The sequence below is a fragment of the Stegodyphus dumicola genome, chromosome 2 (assembly GCF_044657685.1).
Source record: "Stegodyphus dumicola isolate Sdum_Otavi_A_Nest chromosome 2, ASM4465768v1".
Lineage (NCBI taxonomy): Eukaryota > Metazoa > Arthropoda > Arachnida > Araneae > Eresidae > Stegodyphus > Stegodyphus dumicola.
Window position 1 is genome coordinate 151704757 of NC_140769.1, and position 11689 is coordinate 151716445.

At 34.8% G+C, this 11689-nt stretch overlaps 1 protein-coding gene across 1 annotated transcript in view; it reads right to left on the reverse strand.

Moving 5' to 3' along the window:
* LOC118179681 (kinetochore protein Spc25-like) overlaps positions 1 to 6427 on the reverse strand; it is a 45677-nt gene extending 39250 nt beyond the window's left edge. Inside the window, exons 1-2 of the mRNA XM_085811274.1 lie at positions 6265 to 6427; positions 6034 to 6162 (exon numbers count right to left, since the gene is read on the reverse strand). Coding sequence (XP_085667400.1) covers positions 6034 to 6162; positions 6265 to 6301 — 166 coding nt within the window. The 5' untranslated portion in view covers positions 6302 to 6427. The remainder of the gene's footprint in view (positions 1 to 6033; positions 6163 to 6264) is intronic.
* Positions 6428 to 11689: the final 5262 nt, after the last annotated feature.

The window sequence follows — 11689 nt, forward strand, 5'->3', positions numbered from 1 at the left end:
AACCAAAATATAGTGAGAGAACATTATCACATACCAACCTTTGAAGAAATTTCATCTCAAATGACAATTGCAAAGGTCTTTAGTATTTTAGATGCAAACAAAGCATTTTGGCAAATTAAACTGTCAGATTCAAGTTGTGAATTTACTACATTTAACACTCCGTTTGGTAGATATTGTTTTTTGAGGTTGCCATATGGACTGAGTTCATCACCAGAAGTTTTCCACAGAAGTTTTTCTGAAATTTTTAGTGATTTAGAAGGAGTTCAAATATATATAGATGACTTATTAGTTTGGGGTAAAGATAAAAAAGAACATGATTCAAGATTAGAGAAGTTGTTGGACAGAGCCAGAGAAAAGAATGTTAAATTTAATTTAAATAAATGTAAATTTGGGCTGAATGAAGTGAAATATATGGGACATATATTTTCTAAAGATGGTTTAAAACCAGATGAAGACAAAATTAAGGCTATTCTAGATATAAAACCACCAAAAAATGTGAAAGAAATAGAAACTTTCCTAGGAATGATTACATATGTTTCTAGATTTATACCTAACGTATCAGAATTGACATCATGTTTAAGAGATTTGTTGAAAAAACAAGTTATCTGGAACTGGAATGCAACACATGAAAAAGCATTTAGAAGACTAAAAGATGTCTTGGTAAATAAACCAATTTTACAGTATTATGATATAAACATGCCAGTAGTTTTATCTGTAGATGCATCTCAAGAAGGACTAGGAGCAGTCTTACTGCAGAATAATTTACCAGTGGCATATGCATCCAAGGCATTAACAGATACACAGAAGAATTATGCTCAAATTGAAAAGGAAACTTTAGCTATTGTATTTGCGTGTGAGAAATTTCACCAGTATATATTTGGAAAAAATATTACTGTGGAAAGTGATCATAAACCACTGGAATCAATTTTTAAAAAGCCATTAAATAAATGCCCCGTAAGACTACAAAGAATGCGTATACGATTACAGCCATATCAGTTTGAGGTAAAATATAAACCAGGAAAAGAACTTTTTATAGCAGATGCATTATTAAGATCATTTACTGATAAAGGATCTGATTTCTTTGAAGGAGAAATAGAAGCTCATGTTGGATTAGTTGTAGAATGTATACCAATGTCTAATGGTAAAATGGAAGTTTTTCAACTGGAAACAGAAAAAGATGAAGAACTACAAGTTTTAAGAAAATTAATTAAAACTGGATGACCAGATGAAAAATGTATGGTTCCAGAACTGGCAAAACCATATTTTAACTTCAGAGAAGAACTATCAGAAGCAAATGGATTAATATTTAAAAATTCCTGTGTTGTTGTACCAAGAAGTTTACGAAAAGATATGTTAAGCAGAATTCATTATGGTCATTTAGGAGTAGTAAAATGCAAGATCAAAGCAAGAGAAATATTATATTGGCCAGGAATGTCCAAAGAAATTGAAGATTTGGTACTGAATTGTCAAACATGTTTAAGTTTACAAAAAGCTAATACTAAAGAACCGACGATATCTAACGAAATACCTAATGGTCCATGGGAAGTATTGAAAACAGATCTCTTTTACTTTCAAGGGATTATCTAATAGTAATCAATTATTTTAGCAAATATGTTGAAAATGACATTTGGAAGATTTGTCAAGTGTAGCAGTGATAAAGCAATTGAAATCAATTTTTGCAAGACATGGTATTCCGAAAATAGTATATTCGGATAATGGTCCACAATATAATTGCAGGAAATATAAAGATTTTACAAGAAGATGGAATTTTGAAACCAGAACTTCAAGTCCAAAATACCCACAGTCTAATGGAATGGTTGAAAGACATATTCAAACTGTCAAGCGAATGTTAGAAAAAGCTGTAGTTGACAACAAGGATCCATATTTAGTTTTACTGGAATATCGTAACTCTCCTATTTCAGATGAAATTAAGTCACCTTCTGAATTGATGTTTGGACGAAAAGTAAATGGATTGATGCCTATAAAAGAGAATTTCATCCAAGCTAAACGATATGAAGACCATAAACAACACTTACTGAAGAGACAAACCTTACAAAAAAGTTATTATGATAGGAATGCAAGACCATTAAAACCACTGAAAACAGGAGATCATGTTTACATAAAAGAAAGAGGGAAAAAACTAAATGAAAGAGGGAAAATTATAGAAGAAGCAGAAAGACCACGTTCATATAGAATTGTAGAAAGGAACAGAAGAGACCTTCTTAAAGGAACTAATCAGGAAGAGTTTGCAATACAAAACAACTATGAGAATGAAGTTATAGATGAACCCTAGGTACATGAAAATAGTAGGAACACTACAAATTTAGATGTGCCTGTAAGTCCTTCAAAATCTAACAGAAGTGTTGTGTCACCAAATAGTGAAAGAGGTATAGTATCATCAAATTTTTCAAATGGACATAACTACGTCACTCGATCTGGTAGGACTGTTAAGAAACCTTATTATTTAAAAGAATATGTTTAATTTTACTACTATTATTATTTTTTATAAAAAAGGGAGATGTTATATATGTAACTGTAACTGTATCTATTATTATCTTTAATCATAACTCTAATATAGAATAGTAGATGAGTAATGTAGAATAAACGATGTTTGTGTACATCTTGTAATCATCACTGAGCACGTACCCAACACATATAAAATACAACACAATCGGTTACTGCAACTATGTTATTACAAACATTCATACATATGCTCATAATATAAGCATAACGGGCTGATCTTTACATTATGGTAACTTGGCGATTTTTTGGCGAAAATTTGGCAACCAACTCTCCTACAGCAACCCTCTATTTTTTTTTCCCGCCGCCATTTTGTCTTCATGAAGTAAAGACATGTTTCTTTTCTTTTTATCTACTGAACACTTCTTCCAACAATCTACTAGCCGAATTACACTTATGCTAGAAATTTTATCTAACAAAACTGCTTAATCATGACAAATATTCACTGCAAAATTGGGAAAAAGTGCACAATACCATACTCCTACGCGTTTTTCAAAATAACACGTACACATAAACCATGTACACGCCGACTTTTTTTTTACTTAAAAAAAAACATCCCAGAATTGCACAAAAATGGCATTGCGCACACTCTTCACTATATCCATGTACACTGCTTTTTTCTCATAAATTAGAAAAATTTCACGAAAATACATGACAATTTTCTCAATCTTTAAACCCGGTAAAAAGAACATATATGAAATTACCTGATCGCGAAAAAGTATTTACCCTTTACAAATATGAACATTTCCACATATAAAATAAATAAAATATCCAAAAACTTTTACCTCTAAATAATCTATTATATTATAAACGTCACCAATGAATTCATACCGTAACCATTACAAATACTTAGTGTCAGATATTTAAATTATTTCCATGCACGTTTACTTCAACTAAAACGTATACCAAATTCCTACAAACATAAAATTCACAAAATAACTATCATTTAATTAAAATATAATTAAATTCAAAAACACTACTTAAAATATAAATGAGCACATACATTAAATTAATAAAAATTACCTTACAATCCTAATTACTTTAAACTAAATCATTGTTAATAACAATTTTCCCAATAATACCAAATTCCTTTACTTCCACCTTACATTTAGAACAATGCATAAAAATAATATCCTCAAATAATTAAAAATACTAACTTACCTAATCTTCTTCAGAATCTTGATTACGTGTCCGATAAACTTTTCTTCTTTCTGTTTCAGGATCTTTAAAATCATACTTATATTTCACAGCAAGGTACCAGGTAAAATAAATAACTTAATAAAACATCTTTATTTCTATCTCACACAACCTTAAAGAAACATTTATTACTACCCTTTTCAATACCACTAAATACCCATTTCAAATTCACTTTAGTTACGGCCATGGGATCCAAAAATTCACGAACACTGTTTCACACAACACAGAATAAAGCCAAATACAAAATTTCCAGATTTTTTCCCTTTTCCGATTAAAGAACCGTAATTCGTCCATTAATATCACATGACATATCCCATGATCTCTCATTTCCCTCACACAAAATAATGCGTAATCGGAACTGAGTACTGCTCACATTATTACCAAAGTCCCAGGTAAGTAACCTTTATCGCCTCCAAAATGTCGCCAAACTACCACTTACCATGTTGTAAAGATCAACCGCATAATGATCATAATAAACATGAATATGAACTGACCAAGCGGAATGAGAATGCAAGTTATTAAGATCTTAATAGAAATTCAAACGTGTGTAGCATTTGGGTGGGAGGAAAAGAATGCCGAATGTACCGGAATTTTCTAATGCTTTCGCAATTCTTTGACCAATAGAACGACGGGCACCTGTCTGTACTCTCCGCCACAATAAAGGTTATGTTAATGCAGAGAAAGACGGAAAAGCTACCGGCAGTATGATTCACCATTTGACATTCCATATTAGGAAGAAAAGTTGTTTATTTAGTTTCGGCTTTATAACGAGGAAAAATTGGGTGTTCATTTAAAAAAAAAAGCACTAAAAGCAAAAAATAAACACTAAAAAAAAAAGGGGGGGCTTTAAAGAAAACATAAGCACCTATAAGGGCCTTTATATTTTATTTTCAAATATAAGGACTTATAAGCAATTATAAGGACCACTATGAACCCTGTAATTGCATAAACTCAGAAACCATATACATATCAATCTATTTTCGCTTAAAAAAACATCAGAGAATTGCACAAACTAGGCATTGTTGTCTTTGTACACATCAATCTTTTTTCACTTTAAAAAAAAAAAAAAAAAAAAAATCAGGAGGCTGAAACCAAGTTAAAACTATCAATGGTAACCAGAAATGGGGTTTCATTGCCTAAATTGAAAAACATTTGGTGTCAATCGAAGGGGCACCCAATTCAAAAGTACACCCGTGTGATGCCACAATATGCAAACTTATGAACAGCAATGAAATGAGCCAAAAGAGGGATGGTTGCTACCTATGAAATGTGAATCTATTGCATTACTGAGTTTTAACTATTGTTGCCATTCTTTACATTAACCGAGTTCTCTGTGGAAGTACTTCCCCCGTTATTTTCATATTAACACTGGCAATAATTTATTAGTAATTTCTGTTTTCTGTCAACACATATTAACTTAATAAACTGTACAACAGTCACTAAGGTCAATAATTATTTACTTCCTTCAAAAATATTTCCTTCTGAAAGATTTTATGGCATTATATCTAATAAGGGTAAAAGTTTACAATTGGGTGTCCCCTTTTTTTTTTTGGCGATTCTTTTTTGATGCCAAGATCGGCACCAGGAAGGCACAATTTCAAGATGGCTGCTACACAAAACCAAAATAAGAAGTCAAAGAATTGCACAAACTTTGTGTCCATGTACACATCAATCTGTTTTCACTTAAAAAACATCATGGAAGTGCACAAACTAAGCATTGCGCACTGCCTTAAATTTGTCCATGTACACATCAAACTATTTTCATTTAAATAAAATAAGGAAGCTAAAACAATGTTAAAACTATCATGGTAACCAGAAGTGAGCTTTCATTGCAAAAATTTAAAAAAAAAAAAAAATTGTCGATAATCGAAGGTGCACCCAATTCGGGGAAAGTGCAGAATCGCCCACTGCTTGGCGCGTTTGCAAATACTCGGTATCCATGTACACATCGACCTATTTTCACTTACAAAAACATCCCAGAATTGCACAAAAATGACATTGCGCACTCCCTTGACTTTATCCATGTACACATGGACCTATTTTCACTTAAAAAGGTCAAAGAAAATTGACAAAAATCCAATTCTTACTCTTGTAAAAAGCGCCAAACAAACGCCAATCAAATAAGTGGGCACTTTAGCCCCCAGTTCTACACTAGAGCCCTAATAAGATTAAATGCACAATTACAGATGATTACAACAGCTATTCAGATGATTATTAGGAAGTTATTGCCAACAGAAGCAGGTGAGCATTATTAATATCAAGTTATTGCCTACGGAAATCCACGTGTCAGTTAACTTAAGTACAGAAACTGCTTACCTTTTTCAATGTTTTTTATTAGATTAACAGTTTCCTCCTTTTCTCGTAAGATATAATCTTCCGTCTGAGAAAGACTGATCTTGATAATCTCTTCTGTTTTCAAACAGTTAACATTATCAAAATTTAAACCTATAAAATAAAATATTTTTTAACGTGCTAAATTTCAACAATTAAAATGAACATGAAAAACCATTAACAGAATCTATCAAAAAAAAAAAAAAGTAAACCAACTTTCTAATTGAAAACCAGCTTTTCCCACTTTCACCATGATCAAGTTTAACTGGATAAGATAGTCTCAAAAAATACTGTAATAATACACGCACTATTTATAATTAAATGTTGAATTCTCGCGCGTTTTACAAATTACGGATTTTTAAAGTAGTGTCAAGACTGATCTTCTTCTTTAGCAAAACTACAAAAAAAATTCTTACATATATCCCACGGAAGTACTTTCTTAAACTTTATCAAAACTGACGTATACAGCATTATTATATTTGTATTTTAAGTATAAATATTTTATAAAAAAAAAATTACATTTTTGAGCATGGGAAGCAAATTCAGGGAATCCTAAAAATTTAACATTAATTCGTTTGCAGAATACCGAAAAGCTTCTCTGTTGAATTGAAGAGAAGAAGAGAATAATTTATATTTGCATTTTGTAAATCACCTTTTTTTTTTTTTGAAAGAAAATTTTTTACTCCGTGACCGTTTGAGTTGAACCTTCCCTCCTTCTAGGGGGAGTCTGCGATCACCGAGGCAAGCGGCAGCACGATCGCTGCGCTCCGTAAAAAAGTGAAAATATTTCCTTTCCTCTTGGTGATTATCAATTAAATTTCTTTGAAAAATGTTTTTTTTTCCCTACAACACCTATATCATTCCAATGAATTTCGGCTCCGATGTTGACGAGAATAAAACAGCGGACAATGTAAGGATATACTCCAAAAGCCTGGAATTTTAAGATAAGTACTTTTCTTTCATCTAAACTAAATCAAATTTCTTTAAATAAGTGCATTTAAATCAATAAATCTTAATTTTTCATCAGTTTAAAGCATTAAAAAATACTTGAAATTGCCATTCCTTGTGGCTTCCTTTGTGTATCAACTCCAAACAGACGACTCAGGCGAACGCAGTTCGCAATAAACGGGCCCCCGCGCGGTTGCGCTATCCCTGAATAACTTGTGATGGCGATTTTCGAGCTTTCTATTACCATAGCATAGGTAGTTCCTGACGAAAAGAGAACAGTGTATGACAATAGAGACAAGAGTAGCATGGGTAGGGGCAGATAACATGCCCAAACGAATGAATGCAAAGCTGAAGTTGTCTTCTGGAATAAGTCGCGGAGGAAAAAGTTATCCGCCAACCAGTAGCCGTGATCCGGAAAGGACGAATAGAGAGCGAGGAGGGCGGAGCACGGGAGAGTTCTCAGGTGGTCACCCACCCAAGTCCTGTCCCTGCTACCTGCTGCTTAACTTTACGGCGCCAACGCCGCAGTAAGGCCTCATGATCCTGGAGAAAAAAGGAGTTGTACGGTGAAAAATTAGTCGCTTGCAAGTTGAAAGATGTTCATCAGAATAAGCAGCTTTTCGGGGTTGCTAGGGGCTGCTTGGAGATGCTGGCGGTTATCTTTGAAAGCTGCAACAAACTTTCTAATGCAGTCATCACTGAAAATTTCATGGATCTGTTTGAAAATGTTCATAAGTTCCAATATAGATTTAAAATCACTCTCTTTCGCAGAGTAACCGATGTCTTGAGTCTGTTGAGGCTGGGTATCATCAGTTTCTTTGGGAGTAAGAGGCACAGGGGGGTTTTGTGATTTAGCCGCGTCAGCATAGCTCACATCTGGTCTTGTCTGTGAAGGATGGGGTTTTTTCGTAAATTTCCGAAAATACTCGCAACCACGGTAGGAACTAACGTGATTTTTTGAGCAGTTGCTGCAGGTAGGTCATCAGTCTTTTTCCGATCACACTCCGCAGAGATGTGGTTTTTAGCACATTTCACACACTTGGGGGCGGAGTTTGCAGGTATCAGAAGAATGTCCAATTTTTTGGCAGTTGTAGCATTGGTATACAGTGAATCTTGGCTTGTACTTCTCAATCTTTACGGCAAATCGAAGGAGATGCTGGATATCATAGACTTCATCAATATTCAGAGTATGGCGCAGTTGAACTTGGAAAATAGGGAGGGGGGCTTTCGTACGAAAATTTCTGAGGCGTGCAACTTTACACACTTGAAAGTTCAAATCCATCAGAGCTTGCTTGATTTTATCAGCATCGGTATTAATAGGCAGTCCTTTTATCACGATTTTTCTGGGTCTGTCATTTTTGTGCTTCACCAGGAAAAATCCAAGAGAACGATGACTTAAAAATTTTGCAATATGGATGTAGTCTTCCAAAGTTTCCGGAATAACACGGAGACAGTCATGATGAAATTTGCCTATGAATTTGGCTTCGGTATTTTCACTGATGTCTGTGAGAATTTGGTGGTGCTCCTCCGTAGTATTTATCATAACGTGAGGGACGTTGCTCAGGCTATTATTGGTAATAGGATTTTCACTGTTACTAGCAGCGTTCGTATCCATGTGTTCTTCACTCGCTAAGGCGTTAAATTGGTTACTTAACTCCGGCAGCGGGACCGGTTCAGGGCTCTTGAGACGTGCGAACTTCTTCGGAGTAGTGAACTTGGTTTCCTCGGCAGCGTCCGTAGGCTCGCAGGGTTCTTGAATGTTGGGGAGGGTGAGAACAGGAAACGGCGTTTTACGTTTTCTGAAAAGACACGCTTCAGGGTGGTCAATACTTGAAAGAAAGGTTTCACATTTTCCCTGGATTGAGTTAATATCGTTCTTGAATTTGTTGCGAATATTAATAGTCTCCGCAAGGCCGGATTCCACGAGTTTCAGGTGGCTTGGATTGAGTAACTTGATCAGAGGAATCGCAGCATTCAGATGGTCACGCGCTTCTTCAATAAGCGGAATAGCTTGGATGGCGGCTTCGTAGTCCTTTGTATCCCGGATCTGGAACGTACGACAGAGTGGGAGCAATAGCTCGCTTCCATATGGAATACCATTTGAGAGTGTAAGCTTGGGAAGGAAAGTAATTATTCGATTTTCCGAAATTTGCAGTCTGGATTCCGGTCGTTTCACCTCTTCTAAGAAGAAGCGAATAACTTGCTTCATCGCATGAGTGCTTTGTGGGTCAGTTGTCAGTTTGAAGATGAGTTCTGAAAGTTCGGCTTGTATCCATGCTGCTTTAACTGCCTCGGTAGTTTCTTGATACTTTTGCCGTAGTGGAGTAAGAGTTTCGTCAGAAGTTCCGTTGGCTTCAGCAGTTTGGATGGCGTACTTAAGCTCATCCAGTTGACATCTACGGGTATTGTAGATAGTGCGAAAAAACGGGACATCACACTTTCTCATAAAGAGGAGATTGTAAGGATTCTCCCGCACAGGAGGTAAAGTTTCTTCCGACATCTTTCTCAACGTCAGCATTATCAGTTCCAAACAGCCAGCGTTATCAGTTCACGTCTGTCAACACTTACAAAGCCCTTAAGGAATCTCGAGAAAGGGAAAATTTGGGGATGAGAGGGATAATTTGGGCATCGCGCTATTTCCCTCTCGGATCTTCTGGATTCTCATTTCTTTCTAGATCGCTAGAATATAGTTTCGCCTTTAAATAATATTATACCTCACCGATTTTTTCTCATACTGTTCTTTGCTAACTGTTAAATGTCCATGTGTAAGGGATGGTTTATTCTTCACCGCCTTAAATGAATTCTTAGAACTATGAGCTTATATAAATAACAGTGTGCCTCATTGTGTTATACTAACATTACTTAACTAGTAATAAATTATGATAGTAAAATAATTAATCTTGTAATAAATTATGATAGTTAAATTAATAAATACTGTTTAATTTGTGTTTTTAATACATATACTCAGTAATTTACACCCACACACACACACACACACACATATATATATATATATATATATATTGGTGTGTGCGGTTGTGGTCTTGTATTGTACAGTCGGCCACAAAAGTATTCGAACACCGGTACCCATTCAGAAAATTTACTTTTCCGTTGAGAAACAAAATTGTCTCCAGAGTCCATCTTGGTTCGATAGACAAAAAAACAAAAGGATGGCTCATGTCCAAAATTGGCTAGGTGCATGAAACAAAATACAACATGACCTATCTGGGTGAGATGGGAAACAAAATGGCTGCTCACGTGATCCATTATTGCGCTCAGAGAAAACGCAAAGTGTGGCTGCGGCTCATCTCGGTTCGCGAAGAGTGAAAACCCAAAACGGTCTGTAGTGTCTATCTTTGTTGGATGAGAAAACAAAAGGATGGCTCATGTCCAATTTATTTAGGTGTGGGAAAAAATATAACGTGACCTATCTGGATGAGATGTCTCCAGCGATCCAGTATAGACTTTTTCCCCATCTGCAATAGGTGACATCTATAAACAATTTCATTGAAATCTCCTCGAAATATAAGAAACAGCTAGCTCGTGAAATTGTAAGGTATTCCCAAAAAATTCCACTTCTTGAAGAAGGAAAAACATCCTAGATGCAGATGAGGTAGAGAGAGAGAAAAAGCATATTGCACTATGGAGAACCCGCACGGTTCTGAACAGAAAACGTGGAATGCTTTTATAGAAAAGAGTTGAAAGTGAAAATAAAAGCCGATTGGAAATTTTTCAATTGGTTGCCGACTGGGAAAAAATTTTCAGAGCTCAAAAAAAAAATTCTGAGATGTAAAAAAAAAAAAAAAAAAAAAAAAAAAACTTTTTGTTAATTTTTATCATGTCTTCTAGACATGATAAAAATTAACCCTACCCCCCTTTTGTGTGGGAATGTTGTCTCACTGTTTCTAAAAATAGACCATGACTCCTTCTAGGAATTATACTTTTTAAAAAGGATGAGTTTAAAGTTTATAAGATAAGATAAGTTTTTAAAAAGGATATGTTTTAAAAAGTCTTTGCGTTTCTCCATTCCAAAGTAAACAAAGTGAAGACATCAAATTAATAGAAAAAAAAGGAAGAGTTTTTTTTTTTAGCTCTGGAAATATTTTTCCAGTTCAACAGCCAAGAAATATTTCCAGCCAATACAATTTCATTTTTACTTTCACTTTCAATTCATTTCTTATATCTATAAGAACATTTCATTTTTCTGTTCAGATCAGTGTGGATTGTTCAAGATGCAGCAACTCTACTCCATCCCACAACCAGGAAAAAAGATGTTCTTTCATGAGATGTTCTTTTGGCTTTCGAAAACAATGATGACATGATGATTGTAATACATTTCTGTTCTCATGTCCCATACTTGAACTCAGAATTATTTCCAGAACTCTGAGAATTTTTCCTAGTCACCTCGATGACCCAACTTTCGTATATTTATTTTTTAAGCCACTCGAGTTTCGACTTCCCATCCGTGTGTGCTGTGCATTCAACCTAGACACACATTCCCTGAGCTCTAAGAAAATGTTTCCCAGCAGACTCAATCGCTGAAATGGATTAAAAATAAATTCTTTCATACATTTTTAAAGCTCAAGCGTGTTAGGTGTCATGGAAAGAGCCTTTTTTTCCCTGAGCTCTAAGAAAATGTTTTCCAGCAGACTCAATCGCTGAAATGGATTAAAAATAAATTCTTTCATACATT